Source organism: Toxotes jaculatrix, chromosome 10 (assembly GCF_017976425.1).
Source record: "Toxotes jaculatrix isolate fToxJac2 chromosome 10, fToxJac2.pri, whole genome shotgun sequence".
NCBI lineage: Eukaryota > Metazoa > Chordata > Actinopteri > Toxotidae > Toxotes > Toxotes jaculatrix.
Genome location: NC_054403.1, coordinates 16991357 through 17015098, shown reverse-complemented (window position 1 = coordinate 17015098; position 23742 = coordinate 16991357). Strand labels below are relative to the sequence as shown.

Genomic DNA, 23742 nt, shown 5'->3' with positions numbered 1-23742 from the left:
TAATTTCATATATGAGGATTTCCGAGGTCGCCATAACTTCATTTCCTAAATTCGAGAGAATCCTGTTTTCATTACGAGCCTTCACTGTCACCTTGTGGCAAATAAGAGGTACTGCAGTGTTAACCCTCTGAAAATTAAGAGGCAGTATACAGTAATTGGTTTCTGTATTTTAATGCAAATGTAAAAAAAGTCTTGTTTATAAAATAAGTGAACAAATCTATAAACAAGTATTACTGCATGACTCTGATAGAATATGTTGACCAAGTGTATAAAACTAATTTAAATAGTCAATAAAAACAGCGGCAGAACAAACAATGGTAATATATGACACTTTTTAAAGTAAAAAACACACAAAAAAACAAAAAACTAAAAGATATTAAGAGATTAAGACATTAATTATTAATTATTAAGATATCTGTACAACAATTAGGGCAGAGAGGTTCACAACAACGTTTCTTAAAAATAGACGAGCACCAAACACTAAAAGTTTAAAAACTGGGGGACGGGTTGTCAGATTTGGCTTCAAATCTTTGACCACTAAGATTTTAAATTAACTATGCACAAAATATTTTTTATGAGCTGGGATATCAAAATTACAAAAAACTGTTCTTCTCTTTCCCTTTGGGGAAAACATCTACGCAAAACAGTGCTTCATATTTTTTGTGTTTTCTTTATATTTTTTTCTTTTTCTTTTTAAATATCATTTGATGCACACTATTAAATTATAACCAGCTGCAACAGAACAATCATTTGAGAATGACATGACTTAACAAGCGAGCATTAAAAAGTGTAATTATTAACATATACTGTATATTTGGGTTAGAAATAGCTTTATCACCTCTCCCCCCAAAAACATGGATCTCTGCCAATAGAAACCTGCAGGATTTAAAAACAATACTAATCAAAGTTTCAGTGAGTTGACCTCTATGATCTGCTGCAGGATGTCATCTACATCGGTGGTCTCCAGACTGATGCCAGCCAGGTCCAACTGGGGCAGGAGAGCCGTGAGGAGCACCACCACATTGTTACGGATCCCAAACAGATGCTCCTGTGCCAATCTGATCGGAGAACAGCTTCATTATCAAAGCTGGAAAACTAAACAGGTTGCATTTCACTTTTCCGTTGCTCAGGCGAAACTCTTGTTTAGGAGAACATTACCTTTTAGTCACACATCAACAAAAATGGAGAACAAGACTAGTCTAAATAAGTATAAAGGACACGACTTCAATGTTTTTGGAGAACTGAGAGAAGAAGAAACAGCAGCAGAGTGGTAAAGACAGAATCTGGCATTCACACTGAGACTCTAAATAGGAGAATTTATGTTTTTACTTTGGTTCATTTACCTGGTGAAAATAATACCTGCACATGAATATCAACCTGCCAGCTACAGGAAGTGAATCTAAAAACCAGGACTTTATACTGTAAGTACACAGAAATAGATGTTTAAATCTGAGCGACAGTCAGGACATTTTCGGCTATTTGTTCATGTGTACTTACCTTGTTCATGTTTACTTACTTTACATGCACAGATAAAGAAATCAATAAATAAATCAAGTTGCAGAGACTGAAACTGGATTTATTTTTACTGCTGTCCACTACTCAAATCTTTAAATAAAGGCTGTTTAAATAAAATGACTGAGCACCTAATTTCTGACCAGTGAACAAACAAAAGTGTCAACCAGAATGAGCCAAATGCAAAAGTACAATTAAGTAAATATTGGTTTAAAAGATAAGTGGAGTACGCAGCTGCATGCGTATGTCTATCCAGAATATACAAACCTGCTGTCTTCACAGGCCTCACTGTCACAGACTCTCATCCTGCTCTGAGTTTCACTTTTCTCTTTCTTGGGTCCATTCTGCTCAGGCTGCTCCTTCAGCCCACAGATGGCCCTCTGACCCTGGACCAGCATAGCCCGTGTCGGGCTGCTGGAGGAAGTAGAGCTCTGATGCAGAGAAAGGACAGAAGAAGGGAGGTTTATCTATTTAGAGTTTGCTGTAGGATCTTGTATCTATTTGAGAGAGACAAGCATTTCAAGCTGAACCTAAAATGTAGCTTAGCTAACCTCAGCAATGTCCGTCTGGCAGCCGACCTCTCTGCTTGCTGCGGACGCTGGCAGTTCTCTTGGCTTTTCAGCGCTGCTATCATCAGTTGTCATCGTGCCTTGAGATGCCTTTGTGACTTCCAGACATAGAAGCCTCCGTAGCCCCTGAACCTCTTTCTCCAACCCAGCCAGTTTCAGTTCTTTAGCCTCCCGGTCACTCCCTCTGAGAGGCAGTGGTCTGCTCAGCAGCCCTTCTGTTCGACTCAGTGGAGAGACCATCACAGTCTGGGTGGAGGAGAGTGAGTGGGTCCAGGTGAGGCTGGTGGGTGTTTGCTGTGCCGTGTCACCTGGTTTCTCTACTTGGCTGCTACTGTCCTGCTTGGTCTTCTCCAAGGAAAGTGTCTCGGACACATGTGTTTGTTTCTCAGGATTCATCTCTTCTGCCATATTGTCTGAGTCAGTCTCTGGCTCCTCCCAGTGGCACGGCTTCTTTTTCACACGGTAAAATAACAATCCCGATTTCCTTTTGTGGCTACAGAGAACAAATGCTAGTCAGTTTGTTGACAACCAGGACTGTGTGAAAGTTAACTTGTAAAGACTCATCTTTTTTGTGTATACATTCTTGAGACGGGTAATCCGCAACACTGATGGGCTTTATTTTGTTGTCAAAGATATGTTATTATTGGGTGATAATGCAGCTGAAAACAAAGACAGCTCTGATCATTCTCCATGCAAACTTCAGGGTTTTTTGGCTGAAAATGGTGCAATGATCGTACCTCTTTTAAAAAAAACAAAACAGCTTTGTCATAGAGTCTCTCATAGAGTTTTTCATTAGAAACCTTAATGAATCAACAAACAATGCCTAAAAGGAGGAAAAAACCACTGTAAAACTTAAAAAATGCACCATTTGTGGGTGAGATAAGATGTACTTGTTATTTGATTACTTACAACTTATTTGATGCTTGCATACAACACACATGCAACACAACCCACCTTAATGTGTCTGTGCTCTCCTCATCTGTCTCGTCTGGCTCCACGTCTGTGTTTTTGTCTTTGTCAGTGTCTTTGTCTTCAAGAGTCAGAGAATTTGTCTCACTTTCCACATGCACGTGTCCTAGTGTGATGCGCATCTTGTCTTTAACGACCGTGCCTCTTCCAAGTGGATTCTGTTGTGTGTGTGTGACTTCAGCTGTCACCCTTTTTTGCGTCTCTGAGTCGTCAGTCGTGTGTCTGTCTGCGTGATGATCTGCGAGGTGGTCTGTGTTTGTCTGATCATGTTCAAGTGCATCTTCCTCTGTGTGGCAATGATCAGGTGAGTGCGCTGACTGGAAGGAGGGCTGGTTCGGCTCCGATGAACTACGTGTGAGGATTTGATGTTTTGTCACTTGGTTCTGTAACTCACACACCTGCAACACACACAACAAAACAGAATTAGAAATATATGTCCAAAAATGGTATACAGCACAGTGGCACCTTTATATATGGGAAAATTGCCTAAAGCTTAAGAAGCATAAGAAACAGTTTTCACATACCTCCAGCGATTTTTCTCGTTTCCTACTCTTGGGATGATCTCTGTAGGAAAATCCAAACAGATTAAAGAGTTGAGTTGGGCAGATAATTCATATGTGGAGGTTTAAATTCAAGAATGTCAATTTTCCTGTGACCTGCCTTTCTAAGTTCACAAGAATATCATCTATTTTTCAAAGTTTTGCTATAAAGAATTGATGAAATGAATGAAAAGTGTGTGCACGCTGCCTTATAGTCTCATGAACCCTCATGAAATTTTTATTGAAAGTTAGTTTATAGTTTATTAGCTCGCAGCCTAGCAATCTAGATAACCTCTGCCTGATAAACCGCAGATGTCTAGGCTAGTTAGCTAATTTGCTGATTCCATCTACCAAAAGAATCATTTCCATAAAATAATTCACAAAATAATTTTCATATTAAATGATAAACATGTTTTTGGGTTAAAATTGCTTGATACAGTGACAAATAAAAACAGTTCAATCTGAAAATCTCTTTGCATTTAAGAACTGACCTGTTCTCATTTCATCATTAGCAGGCTAAAAAGACTTTTGTGTAATTGTCAGAAAGACACATTCAGTCACGTGAGCAACCACCGGAAATAAGAGTGTGAAACTGACAGATGGAAACCACAAAATGACACGTGGACCCACACACACGCGCACAGATACACACAGGCATGCAAGAAGATTAGCAGCATAAAAACGACTGTCCATACACAGCTTCACACACACACACATACACAGAGACAGAGAGAGACAGAGAGAAATGGGAATTTACTGTTTCTTGTGGTTTTTCTGGTAGCTCGGTGTCAGTAGCTCCTCGCTCTCTTCTGCTTCCTCTGGTGAAGAGCAGTTTCTGAAAGACAAAGAAAGCCAGCTTAGCAGCTCAACTACATTTAAATGTTTAGCTCAAGGCCTTCCTGTTACAGCCAACACACTCACTCACACAGACACACACAGACACACACACACACACACATGGCACATGTAGATGTCTTGAGTCCTTATTCTGGATTTGAACTTGTGACCATTATTCAAGAAAATAATGCAGGAAATCAGTGATTAGAAACACAAACCTGTAACGTGGATTGGGGTTCTGGCTGCAGTCCCAGCTTTCCGGAACTACACTGTAATGACTTGCAGGTACACTCCGCCACTTCAGGCACTCCTCACACTGTAGCCACATGGGACCCCTGCAAATACAGACATATGTATGAGAGCTGCCAGTTAAGCAGAAGTTGAGATAAAAGGGGAAGTCCACTTACTAAAAAGAAATACTAGGTCTACTTCTTAATTATTTTTTGAGAACCTATAATCGGTACATGAACATGTCTGTTCTACAGCTATATAGAAGATAAAAATATTTTCTTTTGAGTTCCTGTGTATTTTCTAGTTCAGTACACCATAGAAATTAAGTTCAATTTGTCAATGCTCTTGAAGTTCCCTGCTTCAGCATGTTTACTCCTCTTGAGAGCAGCTTCAGAAGCAGCGTCTCCATTCTCTGGTTTCAAGCTTTGGTGAAAAAAAAAAGTATCGGCTGCAGATTTAAGAGCCAGATAGACCGGATCAACCAAAATCCTCTTCCAGTAGCACAACACTCAAAGTTCATGTGTTTTTCTTTTTTCACACTTGTAATATTTATAATAAATACTGTTATAAACTTAGGCAAGGACTTAAAAAAAAACCCAAAAACACAACAGTGGACACTAACTCATCAACTTCATGCATATCTTCATTTTCATCTCTGTCAAGAGCCTGAAACTCTCGCTCTCTGGCCTTCTTCTCGGTCACCTCCTTCCAGTAGTCATTGAGTTTTAGGCCCAAAGCACCGAGGGTGAGTCTTGAGAAAAGCAAAAGGAAAAGACAGTGAATTAAGTAATATAGCCATTTTTTTCTTGATAGGCCTTTCATTGAAGAAAACAAGGTTGTGTGGCTGAAATAATTTTGACCAGTATGAAGATTTCAGCTTCTCTGCTGCAAAACACTCACTTCTGGTGTGACTTCCAGGAGGAGCTGCATGAGTCACTGGTGCTATCATGACTTTGTAAATACAGTGCGTAGCACTGTTTCTGCTACATTTTCTTTTTTTTGCTCTATGCCGAGCATCAACCTAAGCAGCTAGTTACCTCCACAGTTCATATTAGCACAAAACGTTTTGTGTGTGTCTGACACTGTTTCTTTTGTATGTGTTGTACCTGTATTCTTTGGTGTACTCAAAGTCTTGCTTGTTGTGAGCAGGTTTGAGAAAGTTACACTCGATGATACCGATGACCCCAACTCCTGCTCTTTGACCTGAAGCCTGTAGAAAATTGGGGGGTGAGAGAAGAGGAAGAGGAGGCAAGTATCCATTAATACAAAATATGGGGGAAAGCACTGAAATTGTCAGGTGTCATGATTTACAGTAAAATCCTTTTTATTACCTTTAGCTGACAACCCACTTTCTCGTAGGCTTTAATGAGTCGGTTCTTGTGGTACATCATGATGCCATAGTGATCTTTGTTTTTTGGATTCAGGCCAAAGGTCACTTTCACCTTCTCTTTCTGACAGACATCAGTCAAGGTTAGCAGTACTGGACATTGGCAGGTTTCAGGTTACAGGACTATTAATGCAAATAAATTATGAAATAAACATGAGCATTGTAATTCTGAATTTGCATAACATATGTCTTGCCTAATTTTCATTTTTGTGAATTTGGTTGATCGCGTGTCATTTTCACAACAGCAAACTTGTTCGTTCATTTTGAAGCCCTGGTATGGACAACACAACGGCTGGTGTGTGTGACCAGTCAGGTGTAGGACAGGTTCATGTTAATGCTTAAGTGACGCAGAAATTTAATCTTACATCTGCATCCTGCTTCAAATGGCATCTTCCTCTAGATAACTGAGGAATAATTTTAAAGCCTCTCTAAACTACACCTACACGATGACGATAGTTCTCATATGCAATTATACAGCTCTTGAGAAGATGTAAACAAACGATAAATATGAAAGTGAAACGACAATCTAAACAGACACAAAACCCACATGAATTGGAGCTATGTTTTCATTTTCCCTTCTCTCTCTGTCTCAGCTAGCAAACACACACACACATGGACAGTGAAGGGATACACTGAAGTGGGGTTTGTACACGTCATGCTCAATGTGTGTCAGCCTCTTCGACACCAGCTTGGCAAGAATCTTCTTCCCTCTCAGTATGATCTGTGTCCTTGGCTTCAGATACAAAATACTGAGGTAGGCCTGAGACAAACAGAGAGACGGATGGAGAGAATATAAAAAGTCACACACTAGACACATTTAATACAACTCTTAACACTCTTCAAAAATATGAGTAAACTACATCTAATTATAACTATTTGATTGTGGCTTTTCAATGAAACTAGGGCAGTGTTACTACTAAACCACAGGTATGTCTCCAATAGTGAAGAGGTGCTCCAGTTTGTACATGAAACTGGCACACACAACCCTACACCCAGCCACCCACTCACACATACACATTCTTGTCTCACCATCTTTGTGAGGACCCTCATTGACATAATGGATTCCGTATCCCCTTACCCTAACCTTTAACCATCACAGCTAAATGCCTAACCCCAACCGTAACCCTAAAACCAAGTCTTAATCCCCAAACAGCCCTTTTAAGTTGTGAGGACTGGCCAAAAAGAGGATTTTGAAATAATATTTGTCCACACAGCCACAGAAAGACATGAAGACACATACACACACAACTTATAGTTGATTCACAGGGACTTGCCCAAATCTTCACCACAACCACTACATGTGTCACCCTGACTTCTGCTCTGAACCTAATCTTAACCACTAACCCTGGACTCATACAAGTGTCCTAGCAAGACCAAATATCGACGCTATGCGATGAAAACCAGATTTCTTTGATTTTGGTGATTTTTAGTTTTTCAAATAAATTTAAGGATGAGGTGTTGTGTGAGAAAAAAATCTTACTTTTCTTAAACTACATAAACCATGTAAAATCCACTGCATTATCTGAAAAATGCAGTTATTTGTAATAAACACTTTCAGCTGCATTACGTTTCAAAGATGCTATATCACACTCATTATCCTTATTGTTTCACAAAATGGAAGCTTGAAAAACATTAGACAATCTCCTCTTGAACAATTTGTGCATCTCCATCTGCTGAGGAATATCATGGGACATAATTAGAAGCTCCAGGACAAAAAAAAAAAGGAAATATAATTCCTTTTATAAACAACTGGCCGAACTCCATCTGATCCTGTGATATGATCGAAAGCATCAGAAAAAGCTACTGAATAGACCTTGAGCTGAGAGTGTTGTACTACCTTGGATGGGCAATATAAATGCAAATAGTGACATCATCCCTATCGCACTCTCTGTCACTGACAGTAACTCAGTGATTACAGAAGTGGTTCACTTTACCCTTGACTCACCCTGAGACTGTAGTGCATGTCGGGGATGTTCTGCTCGGTTCTCAGAGATCCACTGCTCCTCAGTCCCTTCTTCAACTCCTCGATCTGAATCTCGGGCAATCGAAAGTCGTTCCCATCGGTCTCAAAGTCGATCTCCGGCTTGCCATCTCTGGCCCTTCAAGATCACATCAAAGGGAGCAGTTGTTAGAGCAGGTAATGACATTCTGTACATCATGGCTCACTACTAAAACTCTGGTAGATTTTTCAGTTTTAAAGCTGCACAGATGGCACAGTTTTGCCTTACATGGTATGTCATCCGCATGTTTTGGCTGGCTTATCTTGACAGGTGCAGTACTTCCCTTCTATCAGTGTGTCTGACTATAGACAAGCGTGTGAATGTGTGCTGTTTTGAATGAATTTGTGTACAGACCCGCTTAAAGAAAAACCATATGTATGTGTCCATGCCCATTTGCCTTTCTGTGTGTTTGCAGACTCACACGTGGTAAATTAAATCTACACTACTACTAGCACACCTACTTACAAAGCCAAACCAAGGATTTTTGTGTGAATTCAAACTATGTTCACACAAAAAATGGGTTTCTTGGATGTTCAATATACATTTCAACCCAATCCAGTGAAATATAAGCAACTGGTGAGTCTGAAATTTTGCTCCGAGGGACAAACATAAAAAACTAACTAAAAAGTATTTGGAATAGAGCTATAAGATTTTGCAAGGTCATACGAAGTTTTTAAATGAGTTTTTTCAAGAAAATCCATGACATGAATGGGGAAAAGTAAAATTCTGGGTGTCTTAGCATGGAAAGACCCTAATTAACACTTTACAGTTGTCTTAGTTGTTTACTTTTTACAAAAACCAAAGTTTAAAAATGACAGAGGAAAACAGAGGTGCTAGTGATTCTGACCTGCGGATGTTCCAAATTAATATCTTGGTGCCTTTTTTTGAGAGAATGGAGTCAAAGTGCACATGTATCTGCTCCTGGGTGCGGATGATGGAGTGCTGAAGGATGGCCGCCAGGCTTGCCTCTGAGTCCTCTGTCACCACCAGAGACTGTAACACTGAGTTAAGGTTAGGACATAAAGGAACATACAAGGTGACAAATATATTATCCACCATTCAGTTTGAAGAAACTGCTTTATGCCCCTTAGTTTACCTGGAATCCTCACTTCCTGTTTGGCTCAGTCTACCTGCTTGCAATCAGTTTTTTTTTTACTGGTAATTGCCATGATCATGGTCTTGATACTTTACAGTAATGACACCAAGGAATCATGAAGATGTGCTGGTGCTGTAATGGTCAGAGTATTCTTTACTTTTGTCTCCCTGTGTCTCATTCTTATGTGAAGGATATTGGTTTGTTGGTTGAAAGGGACGATGGGGACGATGACGGCCTGGGCCTTGATGTTTTCCAGGTAGGTTTGAGACAGCATTCCTACAGTCTGGCAGCCACCGTTCTTGGTAAAGATGAGTGCGTCGCGGCCCAGACGCATGGAGCCGGACTTGAAACCGTTCCCGTACACGCCGATGGCTTGCTGACTGGCTTTACCTGAGCCCTTTTCTGTAAAACCAAAACTGAACACAAAAGTGAAGGGGAGCGTGAGGGAATAAGGATGTGTATTTGTGTGTATATTAAAGAAACAACTTATGAAATTTATACAACTCTAGTTACTAATTAGTCAACTAATTGTTTCAGCTCTCTGTATAAGTGTAGTTACCTGCTTACTTGTGCGAATTGTGAGGTTCTTTGTGGGAGAATGTGTCTCTGTGTTTAGTGTGAGAAATAGACACCTAACATAAAATGTGGTAAAGACACACTGATGAGTCAGTCCTTGTGGTTTAAATACAGAGGAGAGGAACACTATCAACATCACTGACCATGTACAAGAAAACATTTTTGATGCAACGAGCTGTTACTTTTTTTGTGTTTTTCCTTTCAACGTTAACTTTGTGTGGGGGCGTGCATGTGTGTGTGTCTTACCTGAGCATCTTGTGCAGTTTGTTGGGGGTCATGCCGCTGCCATTATCGGTGAAGGTTAGACAGAGGTGACCGTCTTCATCAATTACATCTATCCAGATCTGTTTAGCAGATACACCGGGATCTGATGCATTGTCTAGAACATGAGAGAAAGGAACAAATTAACAATGGATGCTTAAAACAGTTTGTGTTACTATCTTGCATGGCATGTATGCAGCGAAGCGTTGCCATATTGTGCGGTTGTTTTGAGTGGGTTGTGATATTTTGGGCCACGTTTTGTACCATTTGGGTGATTTCCACCTGTGAAAAGACAGACTTCATAGGCTTTATATGCCAGTAAATTGGGTCCTCTTCTCCTCCAATTAGTTTGATGGAGACTGAGAGGGAGTTCAACTGGCACAGCTGGATATGCAATGACTGATAACTAATAACTGTCCAAACCTAAAGACATTTCTGTTTGCTGCGCACTTCATTGAACCAATGTAAAAGCTGAACAGAAGTGTAAACAAAAAGAGAAGGCAGGACAATAAATCACAACTCTGTATCTATAATTGGTGATAACAGAGTTATAATTTCCCACTGCTTGAGTAGACCTTGAAACTGAAGCAAATGGAATCCAGCCGTCAATATGTCAAAATGTCTTCTGTGAAAATATACGATGCTAACCCCTGAAGGAACAGTCAGGGAAGTGAAGACAACTCTAAGCATGACAAGGTGACTGTAAATTCACCACTGAATGCTACAAACACACTGTACACTACCATAAGAGGAGTGCCAAGATAACATACAGTACTGGGAGTGCTTGTCCCATGCTGTGTGTACTGAGACAAAATATGAGAAACATCTGAGATACAAGAATGATGTGTATATGGTACATCAGTACATACAGTAACTGTGCTGCTATTTTATGCCTCATAGCCTCACTGTAGATGCATTATATTCTGGTTTTAGTTTACTTCTCTAATCGGTTTCAATGCATCTGTTAATACCTTGTGTTTGCATTGAAAAAGAACACTGATCAAAATTAGAGAACACTTTCAGATACCTCCCAGTTATTGGTGTTAATCTTGCACCTGGTGCTAATCTCGTTAATTATCTGACAAACCCTATTTAACTGGCAGCCTAACTTTCTAGTTTTCACTGACTTTGCAAGATGGTGAGCCGTTCAAAAGTGACTGAAACCCTCCGGCAGCAGGTTGTCCAGGTGAGGGCCAAAGGGATGACCCTTTCAGTCCCATAGCAAGAGAAGTTGGTTGTTCCAAATCTGTGATTTCTAGAATGTTGCATCTTTACAACATCACAAACTCATTCAAGTCCCCCAAGAAGGGTGGTCGTCCACGAAAGACAAATGCAAGAGAGGACAGGATAATGCGGAGAATCTCAATGGGTAATTGGTTCAACACTGCAGCTGGAGTTGCTCGCCAGTTCAGCGCTGAACAGGGTAAGGATCTGTCTCGTCATACAGTGTCTCAACGTTTAACAATTAGGACTGAAAGCCCACTCTGCCGTGACCAAACCTCTCATTAGCAGAAAGAATCAAAAGGCCAGACTAAATGAAATGGTCCAAAGTTCACTTTAGTGATGAAAGCAAGTTTAATTTATTTGGGTCTGATGGGAAAAATTATGTTCGTCGTCAAACTGGGGAAAGACTAAACCCAAAGTGTGTAAAGAAGTCAGTGAAAGGTGGAGGAGGAAGTATCATGGTTTGGGGGATGTTTTCTGCAGCAGGAGTTGAGCCTCTTATACAGCTGCATGGCAGAGTAAATGCAAATGTTTATCAGAACCTTCTTCAGCAACATGTGGTTCCTTCCCTGCGTTCATCACCCAATCAGCCAGCAATTTTCATGCAGGACAGGACAATGTCCCCTGTCACACAGCAAAACGGGTAAAACAGTTCTTTGAAGCTGAAAACATTGAAATAATTAAATGTCCAGCCCAGAGTCCTGATCTAAACCCAATAGAAAATCTCTGGAAAATCCTTGGTGACAAAGTTATGGCTAAGAAACCCACTATAGTCACTGAACTGTGTAAGAGACTGGAGGAAGAGTGGACCAAAATCACATCAGAGCTGTGAGAGACTAGTGATGTCCTGTGGCCACAGATGTGCTGAAGTCATTCAAAGCAAGGGCCTGTATACTTCCTACTAATTGTTGACTGTTGGAACCTTCAGAAATTTGAGTTGTAGTCTTTCTCCGTGCTACAGTCATTGCTGTTCTCTAATTTTGATCATTGTGTTTTCCTCAAAATAAATGTTTTTTTGTTGACATGCCTTGGTTATTTTGTAAAACACTGTTCTAGTAGCATGGTAAAGCCACAACAAAAAATCCTTCATGTTTTGAGAAATGAAGATTACATTATTTCAGAAAAAAAATCAGGTTTTCATAAATTGTTCTCTAATTTTGATCGCCATAGTATATAAAACTCCTGGTGTAGTTCCCCTAATACGTCTGCATTTAAACCCTCCCCTTGCTGTTCCTGCTAAAACCCAGCAGCCAACAGACGGTCAGCACGTCTCAACATCAGGACAGAGCAGAGTGGAGGAATGACAGTGCTGACAGTCTCTTTAACACAGAGATCTACTCGACAGAGAGCGACGGTGATTCCGTATGTAAATACTATAAAACCTGATCACAGTTTACAGGCTGTTTGAGTTGTAGGAATAGTGCTGCCACTGCGAGCTGAGCTTTATTGTGTTTTAATAGATAAAGTACAATAAAGCTCACTCGTCATCACTTCACATACTTATATCCATGACAGTCTTTTATAATGTCAACACACACTGACAGACACTGTGTCAGGCGTGTGCAAGTAATAAAAGACTGCGAAAGAGGAAGTCCATACGGTCCGTTTTAGCACCAGCACAAACGTCAGTTAAAACACAGTCCACTTCGGGTGCGACAGCGGAAGACAGCATAAAATGAAACCAGGAAAAGTTGCAAAAGCAGCAAGTAGAGTGCAACACGGCTGCAGGTGCAAGGAACCATGTATATAAGGTTTCAGCGTAGCACTTCATGTTCTAGCCTACCTATTAATTCAGCCACCGCGCTGAAAGGCCAGGTATGACTTGTAGAGTTGCTGTTCAGGAAGGAAGGACTCATCTTGAAGAGAAATAAAAAACAAAACAAAACCAAGTCTGTGAGTTTGTGTCAGTTGTCACTGTCAAGTCTTTTGTCCGTGCAGCAACATACATTCTGCAACTCAACACTGCGATAATCTACATCCTGCTGGGATAGTGATATATTTGAAATACGTACGGAACTCAGACGGATCCCATGCTCGCTTAACCTCGCCATGTTTTGCCACCAAGTGTTTACCCTCCTGTCTGTCAGTAAGTTTTCTGCGCGCATGCACGTAACCAGACAACAGAATGGGCGTAGCGTGGTGTGGGCTACGCTGTCAAAGGAAGTGTTGTCAGAGCATCCCCCCAGGAACCAATACTAAATACTTAGATATGAAGAGGCGCCTTTACCTGAGAATTTCCCTTTTCTGCTACTTTACTCTTCTACTCCACAGCAGTTCAAAGGGAAATACTGTACTTGTTACATGTTTTCGATAACTTTACTTGTTACTTTGCAGGTTCATGTTAAAAATGTAAATATGTGTTCAACAAATAAACTATGATGTAATGTTATAAATTACGATTAAGTAATTAAAATTGTCCCCCAGCCTTTATCAGCTGTAATGCTAAAGTGATAAAACATCAATAATGTACCTATATCATTGTGAAATGGATCATTGTGTGACAATTAAAAACACACACTTGGCAATTAGTTTAACATTTCAGAACACATGAGAAGTCTTGTAATGCTTCAGCCGCTGTTTGCCCTGAGGCAGGAGCTGCGGATCGTGCCTGTCCACCACCCTCTCAGAGGAACACATCACACCCCAACCACACTTGTCAGTCATGGTGATCACTTTTAAACAGCGGACAGCCTGAAGACGTCTGTACAGGGGGAGATTGTGAATAGAGGGGGTTTAAATTTGGCTGGCGCAGAGGAGATTTATGATGATAAGCTCACACTTCATGAACTCATTGTATTACAAAGGGTTGGCAGTTTATTTAGGTATATGTGTGAACATTTGCATGTATGTGTGTGTGTGTGTGGGGGGGGGGGGGTGCGAAGTGTTTGGACAGGGTCAAGCAACACCTTTGCTCAAACTAACAAAACCAGTACAGTGTGTTAAATAATTTTTTTTAATGAGATGTGCAACTTACAGTAAATTTGCAGTATATTTGAGATGGGCTCAAAGGAGGAGAAATAGATCCTAGAATTTCTCACACAGTGTAGGTCTAGACATTATTATTTTGTTCAGTTTATTAAAGTTTTTTAAATCATTTTTTAATTATTCTGAGTTTGTGAAAATTTTTTGTCCTGTCAGTAGCATGTCAGTATTTTAATGTATTATAATACTACTTCTTTGAATTGCTCACTCAGCACATGGACAGTTCCTCACTTAAAGTGTTGCTTAAACTTGCAGGTTTAAGGCACACATCAGATCCTCTTTTTTATTAATTAATTAATTAATTAATAAAAAACAAGGAATTTATCAAAGACAAACGCATAGACAATAAAGAAAGAGAAAAGCATTCATTTTTTTCCTTTTATTATCATCTTCAGTCTTGGCACAATAACTCAGTCCCTTGTTGCATAAAAGAGTCCCCATCTTTGGTCTCCACTATTGGAACGTTCCAGTTTCTCTCTCCACCCATTCACTATTGCAAAATAGTCCTCTTCAGAGAATTCCTGCAGGGAACAGAGGCAGGAACAGTGAGCAAGTCATCCAAAGAATTTAGGAAGGAATTCAGCTTCTATTGTTTTTTCTTTTTTTTCTTTAATTTGAATGAATGGAGTGTATAAGAGTGCATGCTGACCTCAATGAATTCATCCTTGATGGCCTCTGCTCTCTGCAGCTCTGTCTTAATCACCTGGATGAACTGGGCTGTTCGGTCTTCTTCCCGAACATTGCAGAAACCAGCTTCCTGAATGAACTACAGCAGGAGAGACAGAAGGGGTGAAGCGGAGTGGGAACAGCACCACCAGCTGATGGACAGTAGTAACACATCAGCAACACATGGGCTTTCTGTACAGGAGTAGACTTTGACTTTGTAAGAGTTGCCTAATATTTGTAACTGATTGTTTTGCAAAATATCCACCTTTGGCCACTCTAAAAGAGACATGTCTCTTTTAGAGTTCATCACTGCATGAAAAACATTTAAGCAGTCCATCAGAGTTAACAGTTCTTTTGCAGTGTTTCCCTTCTGTTTGCTTGTTTCCTTACAGTGTGGTAAAACAGATGTGATACAGAAGGATTTAAAAAGTTTAAAAAGAACATTACCATTTTGGAATATATAAAACCAGACATGATGTGATGGATAATTTCTCAAGTCTCTGCAAATTTGTTTTAATCCTGAATGGAAACAAATGGCTGCCAGGAATATAGCCCAGTCCATATTAGCCGCTATACCAGCCATCATATACACTAATACTGATTTATCTGTGATAAGCTAAAGGCCTGAACTCCCCATAGGTCAGTGAGCTCTTTTCACAAACTATTACATAAATAGGTTGTACTGTATGTTTACCTTGCCATACTGTGAGGGTGTATAAAGGACGTAGCCCCTCTGTTTGACGTAGGCCTCGAACACTGGTGTCCAGGGCTTCTCCCCACAGCAGTAGTCACTGATAAGCAACTGGCCACCTGGCTTTAACCATGACTGGACAGAAAAAAGTTAAAGTTAAAGAATAGGTTTTGGAAATCATTGAAATGAAAATATTTGACTTAATGCTATGGTCTAAAGGATGGCAAAATGCTCACATGGAAGCGTTTGAAGAGAGCAAGTTTGTCATCTATGTGCAGGATTGTGTCTCTGCTGTAGATCACGTCAAAGGAACCTTCCGGGAACGTCCTCCTGGTGGCATCAGCCACCTCGAACTGGACCTAATGTGGAGGATATTCCATTAATGATTTTGTTTTTTTACTTGGCACATTGATCAAACCATTATCTGTGGCATTTAAACCAATAGCATAAGGGAACATTTAAACGTACTGATGGTAGCCTCTCAGTGATCGCCCTCTCCATGGCAATGTCCACCATGTTGTTTGACAGGTCCAGGCCAAGCACTTCCACTCCAAAGGTCTGAAACGTGACAGTATCATTGCCATCATTATTAGTATCAACCTAACTATGCCAGATTCCTCTGTCTTTTCCTTTCCTCTACCTTTGCCATATAGAAGTCTCCTCCACCGATGCCACAGCCAACATCCAGAACCTTCTGTCCTGGCTTCAGGTTCAGCAGGTCCACAAACTCCTGTTAGAAGAAGTCGCAAAAGTTTTAATTTAATCAAAGTCCTTAAAGATTAAGCCATGTAATTCTGCCTTGAAGCATCCTGTGTCTCCAAGGATGACAGGACAAAAAGATATTGAAACTTTGACTCAAAATCATCTTGAGCAGAAAAGACAAAGTCAGGATTCATTCTCTGAGGTTGTATCTTTTCCTAGAAGCAGCTATTGATTTCTTCCAGCCAATTTCTTTGGTGTTGTCCGGACTCTGTTCCTACCTTGGTGGTGCTGGGCCCGCCTGTGCTGACGTATCCAGCCCCAAACATCTTCTCGTAGCGCAGGATACCGCGGTTGGTGTACTGCTGGTTGTCCAGGAACTGCTGGAAGGTGCTGAACCCGCTCTCTGTGTTAGAGGAGCGGGGAACTTTCTCCAGCAGCCAACAGATTTGATTGGGATTATTTTTCATCTGGAATAGGAGGAAGTGAGATGGGAGGTGGGGAGTGGTGATGGGGGAGAGAAGTGAGAGGGGGACAGAGATGAGGAAGTGAAAGGGGTTAACTCCACATCATCACACCCACATCACACACTGCTCTGTCCTTCTTTTTTTAATTTAAGTCTTTAACATTTGGTAAGACTTAAATGACTCTACCTCAACATAGGTCTGAACTTTCTTTTTCAACACAATGTCGAAACCAAACTTTTGGCCCTCCTCAGGCCCCTCCACTTGTATTGATGATACCAGGTGGCTGTATTGTGCCTCAGTGCGGTAGCAGGTGGGGTTGAAGTCCCTCTTGCTGTCACCTTGGTAGAAAGTGATGCATTAAAACAAATGCTTCTCCTTATTTTATTTGTTGATCAAAAAGATAACCTGATTACTGTTGCAGAACAGTTATAATCATCTGAGAAAGAAACCGCAAATTATGGTATATATGGAAATCAGACACTGAACCTGGACTGCAAAACTTCAATTTGTCATGGCTCTATTTCAATCTCAAATTTATGGAAGAGACCATGAATCTTTTTAAGTTTCTTAAATGAGACTGAGTCACTGAGAATGTTAAAATACTGAATATCATGTGAGAGGGATGCAGAAATTTAAATATTAGCTCGGTACCTGATCGATGGTTGCACGATTCTCTGAAGAAAAGAAAGCCACCGGGCTGCAGCCAGCCGAGCACCTTCTCTATGAAGGTCCTCAGCTCCTCGTCACTCAGGTACATCAGCAGCCAGTTGGAGAAGATGAAGTCAATGCTGAGGAGAACATTGAATGCACCAGGAACGTTAACCGTATTTGTTTTATTTTAATATATCTGTTTTGCATTTAGTGTTACTTTCAGTGTATTATTTTGCTAGTGTACCTCTAGCTGTGAAAAACTGATCAACTGGATTGAGGCCATGTGCACAACAGTGGAGAATGTCAAGTATTTATGTGATTGAAAGCAGTAAAGCCCCCCATAAAAGATATAATGAAACATATCAGGTATCTGAACCTGTTTTGGGGGACATCAAGCTTTGTGACGTCAGCCTGGATGAAGGTAGCGTTGTCATGGTGACCATTGACCTGTCTGTTCCTCTCCACAAAGCTCTCCATGAAGTCCACAGCTGTTACATGGGCAGCCTTGGTCAGAAGGTGACTGGTGTAACGACTGTAGAGACAAGTCAGTGTTATATTTATGCAGCTGTATTCATAAAATGCTCTTCAATTAATAAAAAACAAAAGGTGTTAAAGGCAGAAGCAAACTTGAAGCTTTTTAATGTTTCAACACAATATCAGCATCTAAAACATTACATGATCACCTGAATTTGAAAGTTGCCACTCTTTAATGAATGCACTAACTGATTAACTAGCTTGAATTCTTCTTCTTCTTCTTCTTCTTCTTCTTCCCAAATTCCCAGATATAGCCTTGGCAAGATTTATTGCAGTCTTAGATTGTGAGTAAAATAATGATGTGTGTGTGAAACCGCTTGATGTTGACTGTCGCCCTGCTTTAGATTCATAACTGGTGGCTGCCACTATCACTGAAAAAAACCTGTGCTGGCTTTATCTCTTTGTAAGAGCATCACTGGCTCTTGTTTACCAAGCTTTTCTAAAGAACCTTTCACTTTTTGCATGGAAATCTGGAGCTTATCGGACACGCTCTCATGTCTTCTGCTACAGGCCCCTACATTAAATAAAGAGAGTGAAAATCCCGCTCACACACATCCACTACTACACTTGGACTATTGCAGCTGTGTGCTCACCCGATGCCAGCTCCCAGCTCCAGGACTCTGTGCCCGGTCAGGCAAGGCAGCATGGAGAGGATCTCGGGCAGCTCATGCTGAGTCAGCTCTCTGGCACGGGAGTCCAGCATCATCTCCTCCACTGTGGCGTCCTGGGAGTGCTCTTTCCAAAACTCTGTCATCTTGCTACGAACTGTGAAGAGGAGAAGAGCTCAGATGAGGCAGGGCAAAAAGATGCCTTTGTGTGGACACTAACAATATTCATATTTACAAGAACAAAAAGATGATTCCCAAGAGGAGGAACCTTCTTGCTGCCTGGAAGACTATGCAGCGATAATGGCATATAAATAATCAAATAGATATAAATAACAGTGCTGTCGGCTTCTCATCGTTCAGTTAGGAGTTAAGAAGTGACATTGCTGAAGCATGAATGCATGCTTAGCAAATCTCTACAATCAATTATCAATTTAGCTTGAATTATTTTTTCATAATAGTATCTTAAATGCACAAGAGGAACCACAAGTAGTTTTTCTGCTCATATTTCCAATGGAATCTGTGGCAAAGTTCAAGGACCCCTGCCAATGAATCATCTATCAAGCAGTTCAGAAAACAAAAACAAGTGTTTGTCATGTCAATCTTCAATAAAAGGTGCATCCAAACAAGAAGTACACAACTCATCTTTCTTTCATTCAATTTAAACGTGACATTTCACTAACATTCAAGTTAATTCATAACTTTTGAGCTGAAATTGTTCAAAGATAAAACCCTGCAGAGACCATCTCTGGCACACGGATTAACCATTAGTAAAAACTTGTTAAGCAATCTTAAAACAATACACTGATGTGGCACATCCACAGATTCTGTGCAGTGAACATTTGCCCAGAAGCTGTGGCACTTGTTCTCTGTGATAATGTACAAGGTTTCTTGCTTTTGGCAACAGGGCATGCAATATTTTCTACTTCCATGACACAACAGGTTTTACTTACATTGTCAAAAGGAAGATTAATGCTTAGCCTGGTCACTGTAAATGTGGGGGAAAAAATACCCCACATTTACGGTTGGAACCTGTTTTATTAAAGCCATTCATCAATTTTTCAGAAAGCCAAGGAAGCCATTGGTTTGTAATGTGTACCAGCAGATAATGCAATAGGCTTCAGGACATAATGCAATAATGCAATGATGGGCTCCTGGTTAATAAAAACGTCTCTTAAACTCCCCTGATCTTCTGCTGCTTTACATCCACAGACACCCCATACACCAGGCTCTGCTCAGCTGCCAGCAGCACAGCAAAGTGGGCACTAACTTCTAAAACCTCCTGTAAAACCGTGATAACTGCAGTAAGGTAAACGTCTTCACAGTCCGCCACCTGGTCACACACTGAGCACCAGGATAAGTGCGGGTGAAAATTAAAGCGGACAACGCTGCTGGGATCGGTTGACAGCTTCAGTCAAATCACTGACACATTCCAGCACAGTGTACACAGAAGGATTACTTCCACCAGCTGAGTGAACAATTAGCACACAACAACAACACGTGGCAGCTCCAACAAAGTCCAAACTTTGGTGAAATGCTGTTGCATCAGCTGGCTTAAACCCACATTTCAAGAAAGTCGCTCAATTATTTCTTCTCACCAGTAAAACAATCCTATGTTACTTTGCTCATACCTTTCTCCATGGTGTTCTTGGGTTGGTTTGAACTCATTGTAAAAATAATAATAATCTACTATGCCTATTAAGTCTAGCAATTAACTATCGCCTATATGTAGGTTACTATGAGTAACCTCAGTCAGACAGTGTTCAGGTTAGTGTGGGTGCCCTTTAAATAACAGGTCAGCGTGGCGCTTGGAGGAGGTGGTCGCCAGGTACGAAACTGACCATTAGGATAAGCCGGGGGGCGAGTACATGAATAATCATACGGGGGCAAGGGTCTGTAGGCTATCAGCTGCACATTTATGGCCGGGATTCCCCTGACAGTGTGCACACACCTCCGTAAGACACCTCAGAGAGTGGCAGCCACAGATCAGTTAGCGTATCAGTAAAGTAGGTTAGACTCACATCTTTCTGCACGACATCTGTTTATGTTGAATTTTGGAAGTGGCGTGTTCCGTATAGTCTCCCTCACCGGCTCCCGGGCTCACCTCGCCTCATTTGTGCTGACACGTAGGAAATGTCCTGTGGCATGCGCCGATTGCATCATTGCCTCATGGTGCAGCTGAAAACCTCAGTGCGGTTAAGGTGGAGAGCAGGGGCTGCTGGGTTTAATTATAAATGTTAAACTATAGAAACGTTCATGTTGTTTGCAAGAGGCCCTGCGGGGCTGTGCAGGTATCAGTGCGACTTTTTGAAATCGATCCTTTTCATTGATAATGAAACGATTCATGTCTTAGACCCATAATTAAACAGACTAGTGATAAGATCACAGGTGGCTGTAGGTGCAGTTAGATCTTGACTTGAAAGCTACAGAACTAGTTTGTAATTTTCATTTTTCTTGGGCATCTGTGGTGGTACATCTGTTTACAGAAACACTATATTGTGCTATGGCGTGTTATAAACCAATTGTTGTTAGAGTGTGTATGAATGCTAACCAGGGGGTTAAAATAAAGCTTCACTTTCTCATAAGGTACCCTTTAAGGCTTTATAAGTTGTAACTAAGGGCTTTATCATTATTTAATACATAATAATAATAATAATAATAATAATAATGATAATAATAATTCTTCATAGATTTGTTATAAGCTGCTGTCAAGTTGTGAAAAATATCTCTAATACCTGAGTCTAAGCGCTTCAGTCTGAAATAAAAAAGTTAATAAGTCATTAATCAAAGTTAGTGAATTGGATTGAGGTCAAGATGCCCTGCAGCTAAGGATAAAAAAAAAAAAAACAAGTGGTTATTCATTACCCATTAATAACAGATTTATTTACATCTTATGAATCCTTATTGGTGTCCATTTTCACTCTCCACAAGTGGACCATAAGAAGTGTGGACGGGGGGGGGGGTGTCAAATAAGTTATGTCCAGGGCGTGACCGGTCTGTGCTGATTTTCCCTGTGTGACTGTTTACTGACTCAGGAGGTGTACAGTTCAGGGAGAGTTGGCAGGTCAGCACCAATGATCTTTTCAGCAGGCCGACTCTCCTCCGTGGTGTTTTATTGACCTTCTTTGTGGTTGATCCAAACCAGACTGTGATTGTTGTGCAGAGACTCAACAGCTGTGGTTGTGCTATGATTTTAAATGCCTGTACCACCTTGATGCCAGGAGGAGACACTGTTGTATAGCTGATGCCAGATTGGTGGAGTTAAGTTAAAGCTGTATTAAGTCAGGGATAATCCTCTCTGAGTCATATGTTTCGTAATAGTAGTGGATGATGTGGAGGCAAAGAACCATCCAATCATCCAGGGACATTCGTCAGCAAACCACCATATGTAGGCTAATTGAATCAAAAATATCTTTCTTTCTTTTAGTAACAGCACATTTTTGCAAATAGATATACATAAATAGACTCCCTGTACCTTAGAATGGCTGACTGATGCATTACCAGGCAACACTCACTCACACTCTCTCCCACACACTCTAGAGACCTGGTTCATTAATTTAGAGCAACGAACAAACAAACACCTGCATCGGAGGTGTTATCTTGTCCATCACAAGAAATTAATGGACACTTGCCAACCAATTAGAATCATTAAGTCCATGATCTCCACAGTTTTGAGTGTACTCAGCTTCAGGTTGATTGCAGCAGGGTCAACTGCCGAGTGAGCTGTTCAAACTTTCGTCCAACTTGGATGAGGCTGATGTCTGTTGTGTTGCATGAAAATGTCTTTGACAGTTACTGTTAATTTGATTCCAAGATAAATTTTTAATTTTGGTGCTCTACTGCCTCCACATTATATACAGAGGGATATAATACTTTTGTCAAACTCTAGAATGAAAAAAAAAAAAAACCCTAAAAAGATCAATGGATATCTGTTGTATTTACAACATGGCCATTGAATGAATAACAAAAACATTATTTTTTCAGGACAGATGAGCCAGATATGGATTTTAAATATAATATTTCATTAATTATTGACATACTGATATATCTGTGTGGTCTATATTCCAGAAGCTGTTTAGCATGCATATACATTACCACAGACCAAACAATGGATTAGACTGAAAGAGAGAGAGACAAGGCTTTTGGTGTTAAAGCAGGGGGTTGCAGTGCCAGTATGTAATCTGTGTGTCCTTTTGTGCATGAGTGTGCTTGTGTTTGTGAGTACGCGTGGTTTATTGTTGGTTTGACTTTTTGCACAATTCCAGCGTAGTCACATCCAAAGTTCACTGCAACCAGACTGAACTAGATGAGACAGAATGAGACAGAGGGGGTTTTTAGGTACAGATAAGGATTCAGAAAGTCCCTAAACATGGTCATATAATATAAACATCATTTAAAAGGACACGTTTAAGGAATGGTAATGAGAATTTGGATAAAGGACAAATTAACTGACCAAAGGAAGGTGTCACCAAGTCTTATACGTTAAACCGAGTGCTTCATGTAGCTGAAGGTGAATTGGTGACTAAGTTGTGCAATGATTGATGGTTCAAGTTAGCTTCAACTTTTGTTATTTTATGAAGTGGTGATTTATACTCACTGTCCATCTGATGAGACTCTCTGTTCAGAAGTGCATCAGAGCCCAGTGTGGAGATGTGTGATTTAGACAGTGATAATTAAGTATCATTAAGTTTACTATGTTGAGACTGAGAATTAATTCTTGATGTTGAAAACAGCAAAACTGTCCAGAGTTCCCTGACAGGAACTCCCTCTGCTCAGGAGGATTTTATCATGAATGATTTATTAAATGATTTAGAAAATTTCAGTGTCTTAAGACTAAAGGCTTTCACCAAAAAGTAAACAAATAAAAACTATTTTCATAAACTGATTTGTAAAAAAACAAAACAAACAAACAAAAAAACAATAACAACAAAAAAATTTTCTCGCCAAAATGCACTTTGTACTTGTGAAGATACAAGTTGTTGATGAGGTGGTACATCTTTACATCTTTAAAATGTCAACATACTGCGTGTTCATTTGTGACTGACCTATATTGATACTGTATGTGCAGTCCAGGCAGTTCCTGTTAAAATGTTTGCATGCAGTGGTGCAGTATAGTGTCTGTCCAAAACAAATCTGTCAGTCTTAAATTTAACATATCAGATTCTGTTTCAGTTCACATTAATACATTTTCTGTTGCCTTTAGAATCCATCATTACCAACATGTTAGTAGTTTCTGATCCTAAAAA

General features: G+C 40.3%; 2 protein-coding genes across 4 annotated transcripts; both read right to left on the bottom strand.

Annotated features, from left to right (window-relative positions):
* Nucleotides 1–684: 684 nt before the first annotated feature.
* On the bottom strand, nucleotides 685–13276 carry zgc:152774 (uncharacterized protein LOC553526 homolog). Its single transcript, XM_041048042.1, has 17 exons — nucleotides 13214–13276; nucleotides 12985–13057; nucleotides 9963–10095; nucleotides 9336–9556; nucleotides 8892–9039; nucleotides 7990–8143; nucleotides 6676–6804; nucleotides 5989–6108; nucleotides 5764–5867; nucleotides 5280–5408; nucleotides 4645–4761; nucleotides 4347–4424; nucleotides 3575–3614; nucleotides 3036–3448; nucleotides 2064–2574; nucleotides 1780–1943; nucleotides 685–1058 (listed from the first exon to the last, which is right to left on the bottom strand). The coding sequence occupies exons 1-17, from the start codon at nucleotides 13250–13252 to the stop codon at nucleotides 902–904; spliced, it is 2730 nt and encodes a 909-aa protein (XP_040903976.1). The 5' UTR covers nucleotides 13253–13276; the 3' UTR covers nucleotides 685–901.
* Nucleotides 13277–14547: 1271 nt separating this feature from the next.
* On the bottom strand, nucleotides 14548–20602 carry pmt (phosphoethanolamine methyltransferase). Of its 3 annotated transcripts, none has more exons than XM_041048209.1 (12): nucleotides 20518–20602; nucleotides 18485–18656; nucleotides 17734–17889; nucleotides 17358–17494; nucleotides 16893–17044; nucleotides 16521–16709; nucleotides 16181–16270; nucleotides 16009–16098; nucleotides 15777–15899; nucleotides 15544–15675; nucleotides 14833–14949; nucleotides 14548–14704 (listed from the first exon to the last, which is right to left on the bottom strand). In XM_041048209.1, the coding sequence occupies exons 2-12, from the start codon at nucleotides 18643–18645 to the stop codon at nucleotides 14594–14596; spliced, it is 1458 nt and encodes a 485-aa protein (XP_040904143.1). In that variant the 5' UTR covers nucleotides 18646–18656; nucleotides 20518–20602; the 3' UTR covers nucleotides 14548–14593. The 3 variants fall into 3 exon arrangements, with proteins under 3 accessions (XP_040904143.1, XP_040904141.1, XP_040904142.1); XM_041048207.1 differs by lacking the exon at nucleotides 20518–20602 and adding an exon at nucleotides 20128–20252; XM_041048208.1 differs by lacking the exon at nucleotides 20518–20602 and adding an exon at nucleotides 19767–19939.
* Nucleotides 20603–23742: the final 3140 nt, after the last annotated feature.